This window comes from Limulus polyphemus, unplaced genomic scaffold (assembly GCF_000517525.1).
Source record: "Limulus polyphemus unplaced genomic scaffold, Limulus_polyphemus-2.1.2 Scaffold860, whole genome shotgun sequence".
In the NCBI taxonomy this organism is placed as follows: domain Eukaryota; kingdom Metazoa; phylum Arthropoda; class Merostomata; order Xiphosura; family Limulidae; genus Limulus; species Limulus polyphemus.
Window position 1 is genome coordinate 225848 of NW_013666470.1, and position 20745 is coordinate 246592.

At 32.5% G+C, this 20745-nt stretch overlaps 1 protein-coding gene across 1 annotated transcript in view; it reads right to left on the reverse strand.

Moving 5' to 3' along the window:
• Nucleotides 1-16559: 16559 nt before the first annotated feature.
• LOC111086117 (hemicentin-2-like) overlaps nucleotides 16560-20745 on the reverse strand; it is a 114942-nt gene continuing 110756 nt past the window's right edge. The window contains exons 12-14 of the mRNA XM_022387716.1: nucleotides 20276-20412; nucleotides 19115-19327; nucleotides 16560-17385 (exon numbers count right to left, since the gene is read on the reverse strand). Coding sequence (XP_022243424.1) covers nucleotides 17335-17385; nucleotides 19115-19327; nucleotides 20276-20412 — 401 coding nt within the window. The 3' untranslated portion in view covers nucleotides 16560-17334. The remainder of the gene's footprint in view (nucleotides 17386-19114; nucleotides 19328-20275; nucleotides 20413-20745) is intronic.

Consider the following 20745-nt stretch of genomic DNA (forward strand, 5'->3'; position numbering starts at 1 on the left):
GAATAGTGGGATTGACCGTCACATTATAACGCCACCACGGCAGAAAGGGCGAGCATGCTTGATGGGATGAGGATTCGAACCCGCGACCCTCAGATTGTGAGTCGAGCGCCTTATCCACCTGGCCATGCCAGGCACGTTAAGAGTGAGACTATATAAAGAAAGGTCCACTGGTATATGCATCTTACATTTATATAATGTTTTTTCAGTTAGAAAGTTAAATTGAACGGCTTTGACATATAATAACAGGATTAAACAGAAAGCATGAGATATTTGCTTTAACAACAATATTTACGAGGAGACTTTTAGAGCTACCGTCTTTTCAAATTTAAGAAAAAAAAACTGTTGAACATTTAAGGAAATGTATTAATATGAATTGTAAATTACCTAGAGAAGTTTTCACGAAACTTGGTGTTTAAACAATGGCACACTGGACCGTAAAGTAACTACAATAATATATACATATTTTGGTATAATATTAAAATACTAGCGAAAGTACCGGGCTTCGCACGGGTTATTAGGTTGATATATTTTAGCAAGTTCATAAAATTTATCATGAAAGTAAAAATATCGATCCAGGTTTTATCTTAAATCGTTTCTAAATTAAGGTATTTTCTGTTATATTACCTACGTTTTTTTTAAAAAAGATACTTTAATCAACATAGACTCTAAATTAGAAAACAACAAATATACATTTTTTTAATTTTATATTTTTTACATTTCATTTTACACTTTCAGCACATAGACTAACAACAATTATTTGGTTATACTATTATTGCTAAGCAACATGCCATAAAAGCCATTGTTGGAATGCATTATTACCAAAACGCACTGGCTTTTCTATATATGGAACCACTTCTTTTTTATGTGGTTTCTCGCTAGTTTGCCTCATTAAAAAGATGCACACGCGCATTTACATACGCGCGTGGATAAGATAAGTAATGATATCCAGGTGCAAACTCTCAGGGCCCACTCATGGACATTATTACCTATCTACGTGCGTGCGCGCATACGCGTACGCATCTTTTTTATGTGTTTTTTCGCGCAAAAAGATGCACATGTGTATGCGCACACGCACGTAGATAAGTTATAATACTCAGGTGCAAATCCTCAGTGTCCACTTAATATGGGTGCAAAATTTCAAGTTTCTAGGTTCTTTCCTCTTGGAGCTCTAGCGGTCACACATACACAGACACGCACGCGCGCACTCACACACGTGACTTCTGTGACTTCTATTTGTAACATAAGAAACCATGTGGTTTTTCGCTAGCTTGCCTCATTAAAGAAATGTGCACGCGCATGCGCGCACTCACGTGGTTAAGTAGCAATACTTAGGTGCACACCCTCATGGTCCACTTAGTAAGGGTGTAAAATTTCAAGTTTCTAGGTTCTTTCCTCTTGGAGTTGTGGCAGTAACACACACATAGACCTACAAGCACGCCCTTTACCATTACGTTACGTGGATGTTTTGGATTGTGTCTAATGGGATGAGGGCCGGCGTGACCAAATAGGTAATGTATCGATCCGAAGGCTCAATGTTGGCTTCTCCTTGATGGAAAATAGCACTCTACATTTTAGAGTCATGGATGCCCTGTAAAAAAGATGATGAAAACCTACTAATTGATTAGAAAGGCTCAAGAACTGTCAGTTGGTGCTGTTGTTCAGCTGCGTACTTTTTGTCTAGTATATCAGTTTAAAATTAAATCCTGGTTGAGTAGAAAGCCCACTTGTAGCTCTGAGTGCACATAGGAAACAAATCAAACTATATCTAATGGTAGGACTTATTATTTGACAAGATGATATATATACGTAGTAAAACCAAATAAATATACAATAAAAATTTGCCATACATATTAATAATACTTGCGTAATAAAAATAACGTATGTAATGTGTTACCAGAGGAAGAAAGAGCACCCATTCATCCTTTCACACGAATAACCCCCCAGTTTTTTTCCACTGATGGGTCAGCAGTATGTTCGATTCCTTGCAGAAAACATAGCGCTGATAATTTATTGAGTAGCTTTGCACTAATAAATAATAACAGCACCAAGTTTATGACTTAGTCGGTTTTCAAGATATTCTCTTTTATTGACGTGCAGGGTGTGACTTAATGGTTATTATTCCAGAATGTAAATCCTAAGTCTTATGGCCTGAACCCTGTTGCCACAGAAACGCACTATCCACTTTGGGGCTGTGGCTGTGCTTTCCGGATATATATAACCAAAATATACGAGCACTACATTGTGGAATAAAAACGTAGTTTTCTTAGTTAACCATAGGCAGTGTAAGGTGCAATATATATAGGGGAAACTAATCAATATTTATGTGAGAATAAATGGACACATGTTTCTGTCAAAAGTAAATATAATAATGTCGTATATCAACATCTTTATTTTCTTGGTCATATATTCGAAGATATTTTTCAAGTTCAATAATGTAGACTATAAATTTAGATGTGAATGTTCCGCTAGTTAACGGAATTGAACTATAAGAAAGAGAAAGCTATTGGACTAGACTTCTGACTGCTTATTCATTCAATTTGAGTATTCAATTTCATGTAAAGCTACTCAAGGACTATCTGAACTACCAATCCTTAATTTAGAAGTAATAGACTAAAGGGAATACAGTTAAGTCAACACTATCAACCGCAACCTCTTGGGTCTTTCTTTACCAACGAAGAGTGGACTGATCGTCACACGTTATAGCATTCCCAAAGCTGAAAGGGCGAGTATATTAGGTGATAGGATTCAAAATCGCAGATTACAAGTCAAGTGCCATGTCAAGTTTATTCATTTCGACTAAATGGAAAATTAAAAGACAAGGTAACGTTTCTCAGAATTGCAAATATTCTAATCCTCTAATCTTATTTTTTATACAACTAAATTTAATGTATTCCCTTAGTCACGGTAACAAAACAACAAAAAACAATGTAGGACTAAGATACCATTAAACTTAATAGAGGAATTACAAAATATTTCCATTAACTTAATGTTGTAGTACGAGAACTTGCAGTATAAAAAGGTTTATCAAACCAGTCTTAAATTAAATCCACAAATACTGACAATCATTTTAAATTATCTATAACGTTCTACTTGTCAGCAGTCTTTCCAAATAAACTCGAAAGATCTAGCAAAAGCTAATATATTTTATTCTTCGTTGTACTAAACTTGAATCTATTATTCAGGACCAGTCCCTACACCAATTACTTCCTGCAACTTGTCACATTAAATTTCCAATAGTAAGTTACAGTTTACAAAAACCTACCGGAAACATAAATATTAATTAGAACTGGGTTTTAGATGATATTTATAAAAGCGAACTAAACAGCATTATTTTCTCAGAATGTGGTTGTCTTGAATCTTTTTACGCTTACACATCCACTTAATACGTCATTTTTGGAAACCTATTAAAAATGTTTTGATGCAGTTCCTTAAACATTTAATATAAAATTGGAGAAAACAATAAAAATAGAAATTCTAATTGATTGGACAATGATTTGAATGGGTAGAAGAAGAAATCAAAAATATAATCATTTTTTAAAAAAAAAAAAAACTTCTCACGAAAGACTGCCGTAAAGACTTCCTGCAACCTGTTTTACAAAAATCCACCGGAAACATAATTTTTAATTATAACAGGGTTGTAGATAACATTAACAACGAAAAACTAATCAACATTCTTTCCTCAGAGCAGAAACATCCACAACATAGCAGTACCAAATCCATCAAATATTCTCGACCTAGCGAAGCATACCTACCCGACAGATCAAGTACTAGAAAAAAAAAGTTAAACAAATACAAATGAAGCACGCTAACATGCTATAAATATTAGTGTTATTAATTAATCACATCTCTTCAATGTTTATAATAAAACATAGTATTATGATTTAAAGGATATGCATTACACACTTCCAAACACAAAAATGACAAAGAAAATATATTACAATGTTAATCTGTAACAACTCTTTAGATTTGCTAGGACATGCTGTAACTTAAAAGACTTTTGTAGAGTTTGTTTGTTTGTATGCACAAAGTTACACAATGAGCTATCTGTGCTTTGTCCACCACGGGTATCGAAATACGGTTTCTAGTGTTGTAAGTCCGCAGAAATAACGCTGTGCCACTGGGGGCGATTTTTATAGAGAGAGATACAACAATAACACATAAATTTTTTGAGTATAGGTTTTTAGCTCAACAAATTACAGCCGGCATTTTCAAAATTTTGTGTTAAATGCAATTCATTTGTAGTTTACATGCATAATATTGAAAATGTCACCACTTTTTTATACAATATTCAATAAGGATTTTATGAAATTTGATTTTACAAATTAATATAATAGTTACAGATTATACAGAACTTTCTTTTTTACTTGTCTTACTGGCCCGGCATGGCCAGGTGGTTAGGGCGCTCGACTCGCGGGTTCGAATCCCCGTCACACCAAAATGCTCGCCCTTTCAGCTGTGGAGACGTTATAATGTGACGGTCAATCCCACTATTCGTTGGTAAAAGAGTAGCCCAAGAGTTGGCGGTGGGTGGTGCTGACTAGCAGTCTTCCCTCTAGTTTTACACTGCTAAATTAGGGACGGCTAGCGCAAATAGCCTTCGTGTAGCTGTGCGCGAAATTCAAAACAAACAAACTTGTCTTACATAACATAACGCAAACTTAAACACTCTATATTACAAGGTTATCATTCGTAAAGAATTCCGAAATATGTTATTGGATAATTCAGTGTAGCTTGTATAATTATCATGGTCATTATAAAATATGAACAACTTTCTTCACTTTGGACGTATTTATTCCAACACAAGCCAAAGCATTTAACCTTTCACACTTATCAGCTTATTGAACTCTATCAAAAGTTATACTGGGTCAGTCGTTTATTACAGTGTGGTCGTTGACTCAGTACATATCACATAGTTAATACAATTGCTACAGATATAAATAACTTTCTTTATCCTGATCTTACATACTCCTGATCTTACAACACAAGTCTAATCATCTATTTCAACAGGGCGAGTGAAGCTCTACACGAAGCATCTTCTTTTGGTACTTGGTAATTTTGTTAAGCAGACTCAACCTCGTAAGGTGTTCTTGGGTTAAAGGTCGAAAACATCGCTAGTAGCGAAGGCACCCAACTAGTGGTCTAGTATAACGTTTCTCCATCTTTTATCACACTTAACTTTAGTTAAAAAAATAAATATGTATCAGTGACACTACAGTAAATAAGCACATTTTTCCTACCAACTCATCCATTGAACACCATGAATCGTTCCTGCTAAATTTCCTCTATATAGCAAATCAAACACCTTGTATGGTTGTTTTAAAAGAAAACATTTTGATAGTGAAAAAACTGAATGCATAGACGTTAATAGAGTGTTTAAAATCAAGCACTAAAACTGAGCAAATTGCAAGTTTAAAGCGAAAGATTTTATAAAATCGTAGAATTTTATAGTTAAGAACAGTTTGTTTGTTTGGTTGGAATTAAGCACAAAGCTACACGATGGGCTATCTGTGCTCTGCCCACCACGGGTATCGAAACCCGGTTTCTAGCGTCGAGTTAAGAACAGTGCAAAAATCCCATACACAACTACAGAAATTTGCGATGTATGCCTTTCGAATAAACACAAAATAACTTTGACACCTCACTATTCATCATGTGTGTATGAGCAGATCGTCCAGTTTTAGCAAGTAATGTTTTTGGGAGATTCGAACTTAAAACTTTTGTGAATTTATGTTGTTTCATAATATTTCACAAAATACATTTCCATGATTGTATGCTGTTTTACATCCATTTGGACACTTCCAAAATTTCGAATTTAGGAAGTACAACTGACATCACTATAAATTCTTCTGTTCCACAATTTAACTGTGCATCATATACATCATCATTGTCGGTTGGATATGAAGGTCAAATCTGCTAATGTTAATGAATCAATACTTTTCACGTGTTAGTTAATGATGGCTATTTCTATAATTCTTTATATTTTTATTTTTACCGTACTTCCTAGTGGTTCACCGATAAGTCTAAAAGCTAATAATGCTAAAAGTCGGGTTTCGAAACCGGCTTTGGGCAGAGCACAGATAGTCTATGATCGTAGCTTCGCGCTTAACAACAATCAGTCATTTTACTCCAATCATAAATTTTGAAAAACGTTTAATGTTTTACTCTTTTCATTGGTAATATAGAACACCTTGAGCAAATCAAAATCAGTTGTTCTCACTATGAGTTACTGTACAGATAAAAAAATTTTTTTTTGTCTTTAAGAGTTTCACGTTGTAGTAGTTATTATCCATCAAAACTACTGATCTTTACTGACTTTATTTAATTCCTCAATGGGTCAGCAGTAAGCTGACGAACTTACAAAGCTAAAATCCAGGGATGGATTCTACATGGTGGACAGAGCGCAGATACTTATTGAGTAGCTTTGCGCTAAAACATTTAGCAAATAAACAAACAATGAATTTGTTTAAAGTACAATTCCGAGTGATCTAAGTTTGTACAGAGTAAGTGAAAAATTTGTAAAAATTCTTCTCAATTTTTCTTTGACATTCGACAAAACGTATTGTTCACGCATATCCTTTCTCTATAGTAGTTTTACAATTGAATGGTTGCTAATTGTGTGCACAAAGTTGATTTACATATGAAAGCATTGGAAATGTGGTTTTAAGGCCAACAAATAATCTACGAGTTACTTATGAGAGGCATAAAGTGATATTTGACAATCAGAAAAAAACAACAACAATACAACCGTTAAATTATTCTATTTAAAGTACCTACTAATATGGGAGAATTAGAGAAATTACCCACTTAAATACAGAATGTAAAAATTATGAGGATAAGTATTAAAATTTTACTACAAGATACTGATAACTACTTTATTAAATGTGAAACCAAGCTGAAATCTCTACACTTGTAACTGAGTCTACTCTAACTGATTGTAACGGTGTGAACGTTACACGAAGAGCTGCAACAAAAATAATGTATTGTTCATCAAATCTAGATAATTTGCTTTTAAATATTTGTAACAAATAAAATTCCAAGTTTCAAAAATAATGATAATAACATGCAACTCCGTGCTAATTTAAGCAAACATGCACTACAGTTAAAATACTAAAAGCAGCATATTTACGGGATCAATTCCTATCTCCTAGTATACATGTCGTTTCGGTTCTTCAAGAAGGCAGCAGACAAAAGAAAATGGATTGAATTGCTTTAGAAACTGCAATAACATGCATTATGCGTTTTGGCTTTGGAAAGCCCTACTTAGGGTTAATTTCATGAAGAAGCTGGGATGGAGCCAGTTTTTTTACAAACAAGCAAAATGACTCTAAAAATAAACTTTTTTATGTTTGACAAAATATATAACTTTACGTAGAAAAAAATCGTTTTTCGCATCATAGGGTCTTGTAATATCAATAGGTTGAAGTGGTGTTAAGCACAAAGCTGCACAATGAGCTATCTGTGCTCTGCCCACCACGAGTATCAAAAACCGACATTTAGCGTTGTAAGCACGCAGACTTGACGCTAATCCTCTGGGGGCATGTCAATAGAGCCTTGAGTTTAATACATGTATCTATATGTAAAACGTTCAGTGAAAAATATCAATTTAATCTAGTAGTTAATTTTTTTTTACTTTGATGCTGAGGTACGTTTTAATCTTTTGAAAAAGTTGGAATGAGAAAAAGTCACTGTTTTATAATACACAGTTTCTATGTTTGTATTATTATATCAAGACACATGGTAATATTTAGCTGTTATAAATAAAAGGAACGGCGATTTTTGAAGGATAATTATTACTCAGGACAAATAGTGAATGAAATCCTTCTGCAATTACTTACAGGAATTTCTCTGATTTCAACTTACAAATCGGCTGTTATCCAGTTTTTATTGATCTCGATTCTTGGAATTAAAAACGGAATAAAAATCGGCTCTTATCCGGTTTTTATCTGATCTCATTTAACTAGGATGTTCAGGCCTACAACAACAAAGGATTTATACATCTTGTTCTACAACCTAGATCATACTGTCTATTCAGCATGTGATTGTTTGCATATATTTAAGTAACAATACAGTATTGTACTATGCCACTTTAAAAGTATTCTTAATATTTTACAACTTCTCTGCGCGGTGGACATTAAACTGAGATGTAGGTCAAATGCTGCTTAACGTGATAAATCCATGTATGTAAGTGTGTGTAAAATCCATCCATTTACAGCTCACACATGTGCGTATACGTATTTTTTTAGGTTTTTGTTGATCACAAAAAAGGTGTGATGACATCCCTCACAATCACCTGCGCATTCTGCTCTTTAAAAAGTAGTGACATCTAAACCAAAAAAAAACAGCCCAGCTGTAAAAAAAGTGCAGCTAAGAAAAATAAAAAAATACGGCTACTAAAAGATGCTAAACCAAAATTGGCGACCAAGCCAAGGAGAAAATCTGTTACTCAAAATGAAAATTTTAATAATGGCAATTCAGGTAAACATTATGTTATAGATTCCTAAGTTAAAATGTAGGATGGAATGCTAAATAGTTTTTTTTTTGTTATGTTCAAAGTTTATAGTTTTTGATAAACTCGAATATGTTTATTCTCTAATAAAGAAGAAATAAATCATCTTTAGTTGTACATTTTGGACCAAGCGTGGTTAAGTGGTTAGCGTCTTGGGCTATATGTCGGAAGGTCCAAGGTTGATGCTTTGGAGGCATTATAATAATGATAGTCGATAACGCTATTAGGTTAAGACTAACCGTGTAGCAACATGTGCTTTCCTGCTGATTAACAGTTCTAAATTACGAATGGTTATCTTTAGATCTTGGAGTCTTCTATGCCTTGCCACTTAGCCCATGTTTCTCGTAAGGTGCCATTAGGTTCGAAAGTACCAGGTTCTATATTGTAGGCATTTTACCAATTTTGTCAACCATAAAATGTACACAGTTAATATGCTGGTATTTGCTAATAATGATCAGTCAAAATATAATCAGATAAACCTTTTTTTTTAAATTTTTGGGAGCTTTTTGCGCAGTGGTTGTAAAATGATTTTACTATCCCATGCTACAACACATTCACAGTAACATTCAATCGTAGTCACTCTCCTGTGCGTTATGTACAGGGCATTGTTTTAAAACACGCATATAAAAATTACAGGTGATTATAAGTTCAACCTTTGTTTGTTCGTTAAATAATACCGTTAATTAGCTGACAATTATATTTACCTACACACGCATATACAATTACTAATCAACACAACAATACACGAATAACTACACAATAGCCGATCAGCTGTTAGAATTGCTCTGCGCACTATATACGGGCATATTGATTTTTTTTCCAAGTATGCGAGGCCAAAAAATAAATAAATAAAAAAAAACTGGGCACTATACGCGGGTATTTACGGTATCTGTGTTTTAATATTCCGCTAAATTCGTCAAAATTTACATGCTTTTATAACTTTAGTTTCATGATTCGATTTATAAATACAAATTTAGATACTTGATTGTAGTTACTTAACATGGAAAACAAGTTTATGTTTTTTTATGAATAGTGGAAAAAATGATATTTATATCTGTAACTGTTAAGATTAACAAAGGATTGGTAGCTTCACTCAATTGGGAATTTTGACAAAGTTTATCTATTTATATCTGAACATGAGCCTTGAGAAACGTTACAGTAGTTAGGGCACCCCATTTATCTAAAGAAACCGCCCCAGTGGAAAGTATTTGCAAAACAAAAGACCATGTGACGTCATATACATTAGTACTATAGAGTGCGAATAGTTCATATCAGGTCCACTAGAGTGAGTTTTGTTTGTAATTAAGCACACAATGGGTTATCTGTGCTCTGCCCACCACGGGTATCGAAACCCGGATTCTAGCGTCCATAGACATGCCGCTGTGCCACTGGGGGCCCACTAGAGTGAGAAATAATATAACGAGTTGATTAAGTCATATTGTTTGAAATAGATAATCATTTTCATGATAAAATACATTTTACTTATGATTATACTATTAATATGTGATTTCGATTACATCTTTAGGTGATAATCGATTTTCATTTAATTATAACATCAAATAAAATATTATGTTGTGAGTTTTTAATTGAAAAAAAAATTATGAGTAATTTATTCACAATAGGATCCTTTATTTGATCGATGTATACTGTTCGAAAATGTGACTATAAAAGTTGATCTAATAATGAACTTTATTTTGATCGCAGTTGCAAAAATTTAGACACAATCTTTACTGTATGTTTTATAATTTTGGTTAATATTATATCTTGTGATTTCATTTCAGTATCCATTTATTACATAATTAACTGATAATTCAATTGCTGTATTTTAAGGTTTGAGCTATAAAAACAAAAAGTGTCTTAGCACTACTCAGTACCATCGTCGTTGATATTTGTAACAACCAATCTTAAAAGAACTACACCTAATTTATTATAAAAGTGTCTGTTTCGCTTCGGTACCTTGTTGATTGGATGTTTTACAGCGTTCTCGTCTTTCAAGTTTACTATAAATGGCTAATTATATTGTTTACACTATTGATCTTGGAACTTATCTAAAAACTTTGAGTCTTGTAGTCTCTATAAATCGTTTCAATATATGAGGTAAGAACCCATTTGTTTTTAACCCGCGGTGGGAAAAAATATTTAACATAATCAAATAATGGTTTCTCAAAATCACTGCGTTAGCCTTACTGTAATGCACACGCTTGAAGTATAAATACTGTAATCGTTGTTTCTAAATTGTATTCTGTTCCGTTGATTTGTAAATTGTTTGTTTGTAATTAGGCAAAAAGTTACACAATGGGCTATCTGTATTCTGCCCACCACGGGTATGGAAACCCGGATTCTAACGTTGTAACTGCCATATGTAAATAAAGTATAGAAATGCAAAAAATGTCGTATGAAGGTAATTTCAGTCAGTTTAAACTGATCATCTTAACAAGCGAGAGATTTATGTGGGTTAGCATTAATCTTTAAATTATAGATTTTAAGGGTGACGCCGCTATTATACATATGAAGTAATATGAAAAGGTGGATTTTGTCTTACCTAAAACAAATAACCTCCTTGAATCATATTAAACATCTGCTGAAATATATGTAATTTTAAACGAATTAAAACGCGTGAAAAGCTGTTTAACATTTCCAAACTAAGTTGAATATGCAAACGAATGTGCAACATGTGTAAATAAGATTTTAAATCATACGTTTATTGAAGCCTAACAAAGAATGAGAATATACATGTACAAATACAAAATGTTTACGACAATTGGTTGAATTATAGCATACTTATGTCACAAGTCTGCTCGACTGATTTGATACTTTTTTTTATATCAGTGTATGACATAAAACGAATCAGTAGTGTTTCTATTTGTAGGTGATTTTTAGGCTGATTATTTGTTTCATTTCAGAAATATTCTACTAAAAATCACAGAATTTTATCTTAACACAAAATGTTATACTGGCTAGATGACTTAACAATCTAGTAAAGGTCTAGTGCTTTGAGTTTGTATTTACAAAAACCAAACTCGACATGTTCTACAGAAGAACGTAGCATCTTATAGAAGAAGATGCGGTAGCCGATCATATGTTACCTTTTATCGAAACATATTATTATAATTGTTGTATACTTATTGTCTTTAGTTTATATATTAGGAAAATCTGTTTTAACCGTTACTACGTGATTGGACTTGTTTTACGTAAAATCATACAGTGTTTATAAATTTAAACTACTCTTTATCTGATCACATTTGATAAAACGAAAAAAGAGAAGCGTTTATTTATTTTACTTACTTAATCTGATTTATATAAAAGAAATATCTGTTTAAAAACCGTTACATTTCCGATTAGAATTTTTCTAGATCAAAATCATACAATTCTGTGTACATATATATATAGAATACTAGTTATCTAAACAGGCAGTATTTAAAAACGTTAAGTTTTACATGCTCATTCTGTTAATATACTAAAATATATAGGTTGAGAAACCTGTTGTGAAAATGCTTCAATTTATATTTTTCATGTTAACAACCTTCATATCATTGAACTTAGTTTGCATAAAATTTTTCATATAGTATACAGAAAGTTTAATAACTTATGAATAATATCAGACGCAATGGAACAGCCTTTTCGAGGGCTCTAGAGATATTCAGTACAAGTTAAAACAGTCGCACTAGATAAATTTATAAAAGTCCATTTTCATTTGAACCTAAAATATTATTTTTCATTAGTGTGATATATTTACATAATATATATATATATATAGAACTTGAATGTTTTGTGCATAAATTAACTTAATAACGAAAACAGTTCTTTTGAAGACTATGCAGATTAATTTGTTGTTCAAACTAACCTAGGTAAAAGCTGAACTGTAAAACGAAATATGTACGAAACATAACACATTAGGAGAGTCAGTAGATTACTGTAAAACTACCCAATTAGAGCAGGCATTCGCATATTAGCTACGTGTCTCAAAGTGTTATTAATATAATGTAAAACTGCTTTCAGGCCAGTGATACGATCGCTTGGACACTTGAACAAAAAATACCAACACCAAAAACACAAGCAGACTAATGCTATCTGTTAATTCTAGCTGACCGTAACCTGTTCAGAGGTTGATTCAGATGTTCCCAGTTAAAAATAGGCAAGACGAAAGTGTATACTGACCTGTATAAAAGATGTAAGGAGCATTCCACTCAGAGGAAGATGCTAACAGCAATGGAATGATCTTCGTTTTACAGCCTGTCATTACAGACGTTAACGTCATAATGAGCTTCGTTTTGACCCAGTCGCGAAATGTGATGCACAATCTTTATTATAATATTTTTTGCAGTGTTTCTATGGTCAACTGTATACACGTAATAACATTTCAGTATCCATGTATTCAATAATAAATATAAAAATGGACAAAACGTCTAAATGTTATTTGACAGCTAGTCGTGGGTTATGAACAATATGAAGCATGTTAAGTACTGTAATTCATTTTAAAATGGCAAATCAAATAATATTTGGGATAAATATTTAGGACATAGCCTAATGACTAATCACTTGCATTTCAGATTACATAATTTACATATCGATGAACGTAATGTGTTACTGCTAGTATTTCATAACAATAGCTTTTGCCTTGTCATAGTTATTAATAGAAGCTACAATTATCTTTAACTTATTTTTTCAGAATATTTTTGCATTTATCTGATTTATAATGCTTTATAAGTCAACATAAATAGTTTTAAGTAATTTTTATGTGAATTACTGAATTTCACCATCTTTAAATGATTATTAAATTTCATAAGAATCAAAGTTATAGCTAATCGTTATGCGTTTGTTAAGCGAACTTCGCTTAATATAAATTTTATATCAGCGTTTAAAATATTTACGATGAAAAAAACGATAACTAACTTACCAGCCTGTGCATTTAATTGCAATATATATATATAAGAGCTGTAAAATTATGTTGCGTTATTGACTTTCTATTTACTTATTCTTTTCTCTATAAAATTATAATTTCAACAGCTTAAATTACCGCATTATCATACGTTGACTTCCATAGCATTTGAGCATGAGAACTGAATACTTGTATGAAAGTGATTTGCATAGCAGGAAATATGCAAGTCTTTAACTACTTGTACTAAGTATTGTACTTTAAGGTACATTATAAAATCGATATACAAAATCAAAGCTGTTTTAAGTGCTTTGTATATCGATGAGTGAACTCTTGGAAATGTTTCCACTTGAATGAGCCTGGCATGATTTAGTGGTTAGGGTGCTTGCCTCGCAATCCGTGGGATCGAAACCAATACTTGAACATCCTTCGCCCTTTCAACTGTAGGGGTGTTATAATGCGACGCTAAATCTTACAATTTGCTGGTAAAATGTAGCGGTGGGTAGTGTTGAATGATTGCCTTGTCTCTCGTCTATCACTTCAAAATAAGGGACAGTGAGCGCAGATAGATATTTTTAGTTTAAAAAATATAGTGGGAAAAAATATTTACAGCAAATACCTTTACTTAACACTTATTTTTATTTTGGACAGTTTTTAATACAGGAGCCTTTTGTTAGACTATTAAATCTCCTAAAATAATTTCAATGCGTTTTAGGTGTATGTAGTATCAGAAATCCAATTTGCGAAAATCTCTTTATGACAAAGAGCACTGAGCATAAAGTTTTATGAAGCGAAACAGGAAATGTATATAAAACAAATGATCGCTATGGGGTCTGTCGGTTTATTTCTCTGTGCACTACGTTTGATAATCGTGATTTATTAATAAATCTCGAAAACATCGTTTGCGCATTTGGTAATAACATACTTTTATTAATAATTATTAATAACTTAAAATGAAGGGCGAATACTTATTTTTTATTGCTGTTGCACCCAGTGGTGGGTCAGCGGTTAGTCAGAAGGCTTATAACGCTACAAACCGAGTTTCGATACACGCGGTTGGCACAGTACAAATTGCCAATTGTGTAGCTTTATGCTTAACAACAAACAAACACGCTTTCTCTTTTAATACAGATATATTTTATAACGAATATGGTTGTCTTTTGACCTAGTGCTTATTATTAATTTCTAATTCTCAGGAAATAATACATGGCTACGCAAGAACTCTGCACTAAGTGTTTTAGCGTTGTGTATGTTTCAAATAAATAAAACTAATCGCGATTTTTGTGAATGTAAACCATTTTGGTAATCCGAAAATGATTGTTTATTCTTTCTTTCCTCCATGTTAGTGATGAATGGCGAATGACTTTACATCTACTTTGCTGTATATTGAAAGCTGTGCATTAGGTATATACCAGATGAAGCCATGAATAGTAAAACACTTTAATAATTTTCGTGCAAAGCTAATAATGGATTTTTGTACATAACTGTTTCTGATTTGAAGTTATAGACTGGAAGAATGAAAAGTAATCAACTCTTCGACCACTCTCGTCTGATTGAAAAGTAAGATTTATACGACACTTTTATAGGCCTCAAATTACGGAACTCTTCTTCGAGACAAAGGTACGTGATCCATGGACCCTTGAATTCAATTTTCGAGCAATCTAACCACTAGGTAGCGCCCGTCCTCACTGTGAAATAGTTTATTGTTTTCTTTATAAGAAGTTATGTTACAAAATATTTGTTGGTACTAATGTTTTTTTCTTTTTATTTATCTTTACACGTACCACTACCTCCTTTACTTTACTTCAATATTTAGGCCTGGCATGGCCAAGTAGTTAAGGCGCTCGACTCACAATCTGAGGGTCTCGGGTTCGAATCCCCGTCCTACCAAACATGACAGCCATTTCAGGGGTGGGGGCGTTATAATGTGACGGTCAATCTATTAGTAAAAAGAGCAACCCAAAAGTTAGCGGTGGATGGTGATGATTAGCTACCTTACCTCTAGTCTTTCAGTGCTAAATTATGGACAGCTAGCGCAGATATCCTTCGTGTAGCTTTGCGCAAAATTCAAAACTTTAATATTTTTAATTCAGTATTATTGGACATGCTGCTATTTGAGTTTCCGTTTTTATCTATAATGGATATTTTGTGTGAAAAATAGTAGGAGTTCAGTAGTATTAAAAAACAAACTACTAAAACACCTAGTATATCCAAGAGAAGTATTGTAGACAGGTTTGTAAGATAGGATAGCAGGCTAGTCTTGAAGAAAGCTTCTAATGTTGATGCAACTATAAAAATAGTTTTAGCAATTACAGGTAGTTTGTTTGAAGTCCCAGTTAAATTATGTTTAGTAAGTTTTGCTTATATGTAAAATAAAATCGTAATTAAAACTAAAATTCTCTAAAATGAAACATTAATGAAAGCACTTTCATAGTACTAATTAACATCACACGTTAAATTTAGTGTATGATAAATGTTATAACACGGAATTAAAGACTAAAGTACTATAATTAAAAAGCTACATACATGTAACGACCGCAATATTATCTATAATATAAGCCAAATATTACTATCGAGTTTTTTAATGATTGGACTTCATTGAATAATCAGTTGATTATTATTGTTATATATATATATATATATATATTCGACCGCAATCCCTATATGTCATGTATATCTTCTGGTGGGTCAGCGGTAAATTCTTGGACTTATACCTAGGATTCTATACCCTAAAACCCAGAATTCTATACCCCAGAACGCAGATAGCCCATTCTGTAGTTTATAGTTACAATAACAATCGGCTTAAGATATCTTGTTTAGGCCAAGATCCACTCAGTAAGGCACAAAAACAAATTGTCTGTTTTACAGAAACTACAACTTACGACAATATCCAAGAATTTTAAGTATAGAAAACTTGTTCATAACATATTACTCAATACCATAGAACTTGAGGCAGGATACCAAGTTCGACACTTCTGACAGTATTTAGCATTAAAGAAACGTGAAAATGAATAATAATAGTAATTTTTTTTTCATACTACCAAATCTACACCTTAAATGCATCGTTGGAAATTTATTAGTATTAAAAAAACTGTGACATCTTGCATTTGTTGAAAACAAGGAGTCTGCTATCTCACCCTTCACCCGAATGTTAATGTAAGACAAACAAACAGGAAATGGATATTATTACTTTATTTATATAGACTGTGGTAATACATCATTTATAAAAAGTTCAAAACACCTGTACATAATACATTTTGAACGAGTTTATCGGTGTATGGAATCACTTTTAACGGTAGAAATTACACAACTGCACTGAACGATGTACACGATACGTTGGTTAATTCGTCAAACGTATGGACTTGGGGTTTCACAACTTCGTCTTTAGAAATTATTCATAAAAATATCTATGCTGGTTCCCAGAACGAAAGGTTTTAGGCCTTGCTCGTCTTGCCTGAAGGTTGGCTCTGTGAACATGCTTTTTTTGGTATATGTTACACGTTAAAACGTGGGTGCTCCTTGTACATTGATGCTTGGTAAATCTATTTCTTTATCTATGTTTAAACGATCATATTTTTTTTTATGGAATTACTAAATCATGCCTAATGTATAATTATATTTTTTAAAGGTCTTCTCATAAGAAAAGCGAAAGAAATAAGCACAATTTATCTTTGACCTTCACAGCTATTACGATTACATTTTCTTCATGCTCATGCCCTTTTCTATCTGAAGAACAATCTTGTAAAACAACACCTATATGTACATCAGGACATATGACATAGCGTGCTATAACACTGATGTCTGTATCCTTGGGTTGTAACACTAAATAGCCACACAATCCTCATAGTACCATTAAATAAACGTTTTTCTTTGCTTTGTACGTATTCTCAAGGCACTAGCTCATTTTGCTTGAACGCAGTTCATGTATGAAACAGTTGAACACAAAAGTGTCTCATACAGCAGTGGAAAGAATAAGGTGTTCCACTGAAGACTGTGGTGGCCTCTGAAAGATAATTAAAAACGTCAAATAATTTTTGTTTGAATGAATTTTAGGAAAGTATGATTTTATTTATCCAATTAAGTTGGTTCCACAGGCATATGAGTTAATTACTTTAAATTATGAACGCATTTGTATTTTAAAGTTATTTATTATTGTGCCATTAATATAAAATAACTAATATAATAAGTCTGAAATCATTCAAATCCTTTGACACTTTTAAATTGTGAGTACTGAAATACAGTTCAAGCAGGTTTCAAGCTGCCGCAATTGGGTACTTTTAAACAATAAAATTACAACAAAGAAACCAGCTATTTGCGTACGATAAACGAAAAGTGGAATAAAGTCGTAATATGAGAATAATTATACTTTATTTTCTTTCGATGTGGTGAATATTTCTCAGATAGTGTTTGAGTTACACCAATTTGAAATTAAACGCAGATGGACAAACATAACCTAATACATCTCCTTTGGTTTCTATTAATGAAGATACAGAATTGATGTACATTTTGAAAACATTTATAAAGCTGCTCGTGGAATAAGGACGAGAAACCAAGTTTGTAAAGACAAAGAATAATGTTTTACAACCAAAGCATTATCAAACTTAGTTATGGATATTAATTTAAAACCCAATTAATTAAACAAATTGGCGTTGGTTAGCATGGAAACCACATTTAATTATTTGGGTAAATGATGACAGAATGACAGTGTTTTCGAAGGAAAACCGTTGATGATTGTAATTTATTAAAGCAGTCTACCATCTATTAACACAGACAATTACTTTACACGAGGTTATTTGAGTAACACTCTGATCTTTATTATCTAAGTAATCAGCAGAAGACAACCTGAAGAGAGAGAGAGATACATATAAGCTAATACATTATTTTTATTTTGTTGCAATTCGGCATTACTGTACCGCAACGTTTCTGCCTAATATCCCTGAAAACCAGTGAAAACTAACCTTCCTTTTTCTTATAAATTTATGAAATTGCGTAAGTAGCAAGCTTCTTTACTTGCAGTGTATTTTATTTACTGTCTGGCAAGATATGATACTTAAAATTCATTTTATCTACGTTTTAGCCTGGATGGAATTAGTTCAATTGGTTTAAGTTGTAAAGTAATCTATAACTGTAAAATACACTGTATTGTACAAATATGTTAACGGTAAATATATGTTTTCATAGTAGTAGCTAAGTGTTTTAGATGTACTTTAAACGTTCTTATGTTGATTTCTTGGTTTGATGTAACAATTATGGGTTTTCAGTGAGTATTTTTACAAGATATAGATATCTATGTAGTTAAATTTTGAAATAAGGTGAAGTAAGTTTTTGCTGAATTAATTTAAAATTATGATTAAAAACTTCATTAGAACTAGCTTTTGATCATGATTAATTCATAAACATTGTCGTACGACCTAACGACAGGATATCACGTTTGATATACCAATAGAAGTATTAAGGAAGAGTAATCTTTATAAAATGAATACTATATATATAAATATTCAAGATTATTCAATACTTAAGCTGTTTTTTTTTCTAATAACTGCGCTATTATTAGGTTACTTTCTTTGTTATTTCAAAAGAAACGGATTTGTTTGTTAAGAAAATATGTAGTTTTAACTATAGACAAAATATGGTTCACGTAAAATTCCCGTTTTACTATCATATCTAAGCGTTAATATCACAAAGTTATGTATATAAAGCACGAACCATTTGATACGGCGACGGCAACTTACTTGATTTGTGTTTTGAAGGTCACTTGTCAGAGGAGTTTTTACTGTAGTTCCATTTCCATCATCTTCAATCTTTGGTAGAGATGACATCTCGACTTCCTTTAGATCACACTTTTCTTTTTCATCTAGGAAGTCAGAGTTTTCATTAACTGCAAAAATTGATGCCACACCCTCAGCACTTATCCCCTCTCTTCTCAGTATTTCGTCTTCCCTCCACTGGAATGAATGATGTAAGATAATTAGTATAATCAGCTAAACTCTATGATGACTTTCTTACCGTTTACCCTTATGAGGTACCCAGAGGATAAAATGGCTATAAGATGGGAACGACGAATAAAATAGGTTCTTTCTATTGATTTCACATAATTACATTTATCAAACCATATTGATTAATAGTAGGCCTGTATTCAGTCCTATTCTTTTTAAAAAGTATTATTACCTCCAGCCGATGGTAGATACATTATTATCACTCCAATATAACTCAAAGAGTTTTCATCTGATATTGATCAAATGTGGTACAAATGTCAAATGGTTGCCATGAACCAAGCATTTACCGTTTACTGAATGTAGCTTAAAGTTAAGAGTTGACCATTTTCGTTATAACTTTAGCAAATTGGGTTTCGAAAAATGGTTAAAATTCGAGAATAAATTAGGTAGAAAGAGGATCTTGCCACCTAGAATGTTTTTTAATGTTAGGAGGTATTTGGTGAATATTTTAGGTTAGTTGCTGCAAAAGTAGAAAACAAAATCAAAAATTGAGTCCATTTCTAGTTAAGTGCTAGAAGGAAAAGTGGAAGAAATAAAAGAGCAAAAGGACGACAAAGAACGAAATGGGAGGATAATAGTGGACGGACCTTAAGATCTCGGAGTGCACAAGAAGGGTTCAAGATGGACAGTGTTAGTGGTCCATTGCAGTCAACCTCTGTAATTGAGGTGGAATAAAATGAATGCATGAAATAACGTTTGACCGTTTGTAGCGCAACCTTGTTATTTACAAAAATTAGTTGTCACCACGTGATTAATCTTCTTTATCATTTGCAATTGACATTAACTCCTTGTTTATTCAGTTACTGAAGTGTAATTGCAGTTGATTAATACGTAATAATACTCATTCAGTTTTTCAATATAGTGTTTATAAATACATAAATTATTTAAATTAATTACTCGAATAGTTTTTGATGGAGTGAACAGCGGTTTTCTATCCATCCTTAGGATAACCTCCTCTGAAAAATTCCCGGGATGGAATTCCACTACTAATGAGCGTGTCCAGCTTGAACTTATGTGTGTAACATCGGGAGGTCCTGAATATGGTAAAAATACATAATATCAACTCAGATCACTATCATAATTTTCAGAAAAAGTGTGAAATATTGCCCTAATACTACAGTTTATCAATATGAAATATATACTTTTTAACAAAACAAGTAGTTTGATAAACATCAACGGCTGCCATCAGATAATGTTATTGCATTTACCATGACATTTACCACTGTGTTACATAAGAATAAGTGAGAGTTAAATTCGAAAGAAAAACGTAGGGGGTGCATTTATTTCATGTACACGACTAGATGATATCACGTTTTGATATACCAATAGAAGTATTAAGGAAGAGTAATCCTTTTATAAAATGAATT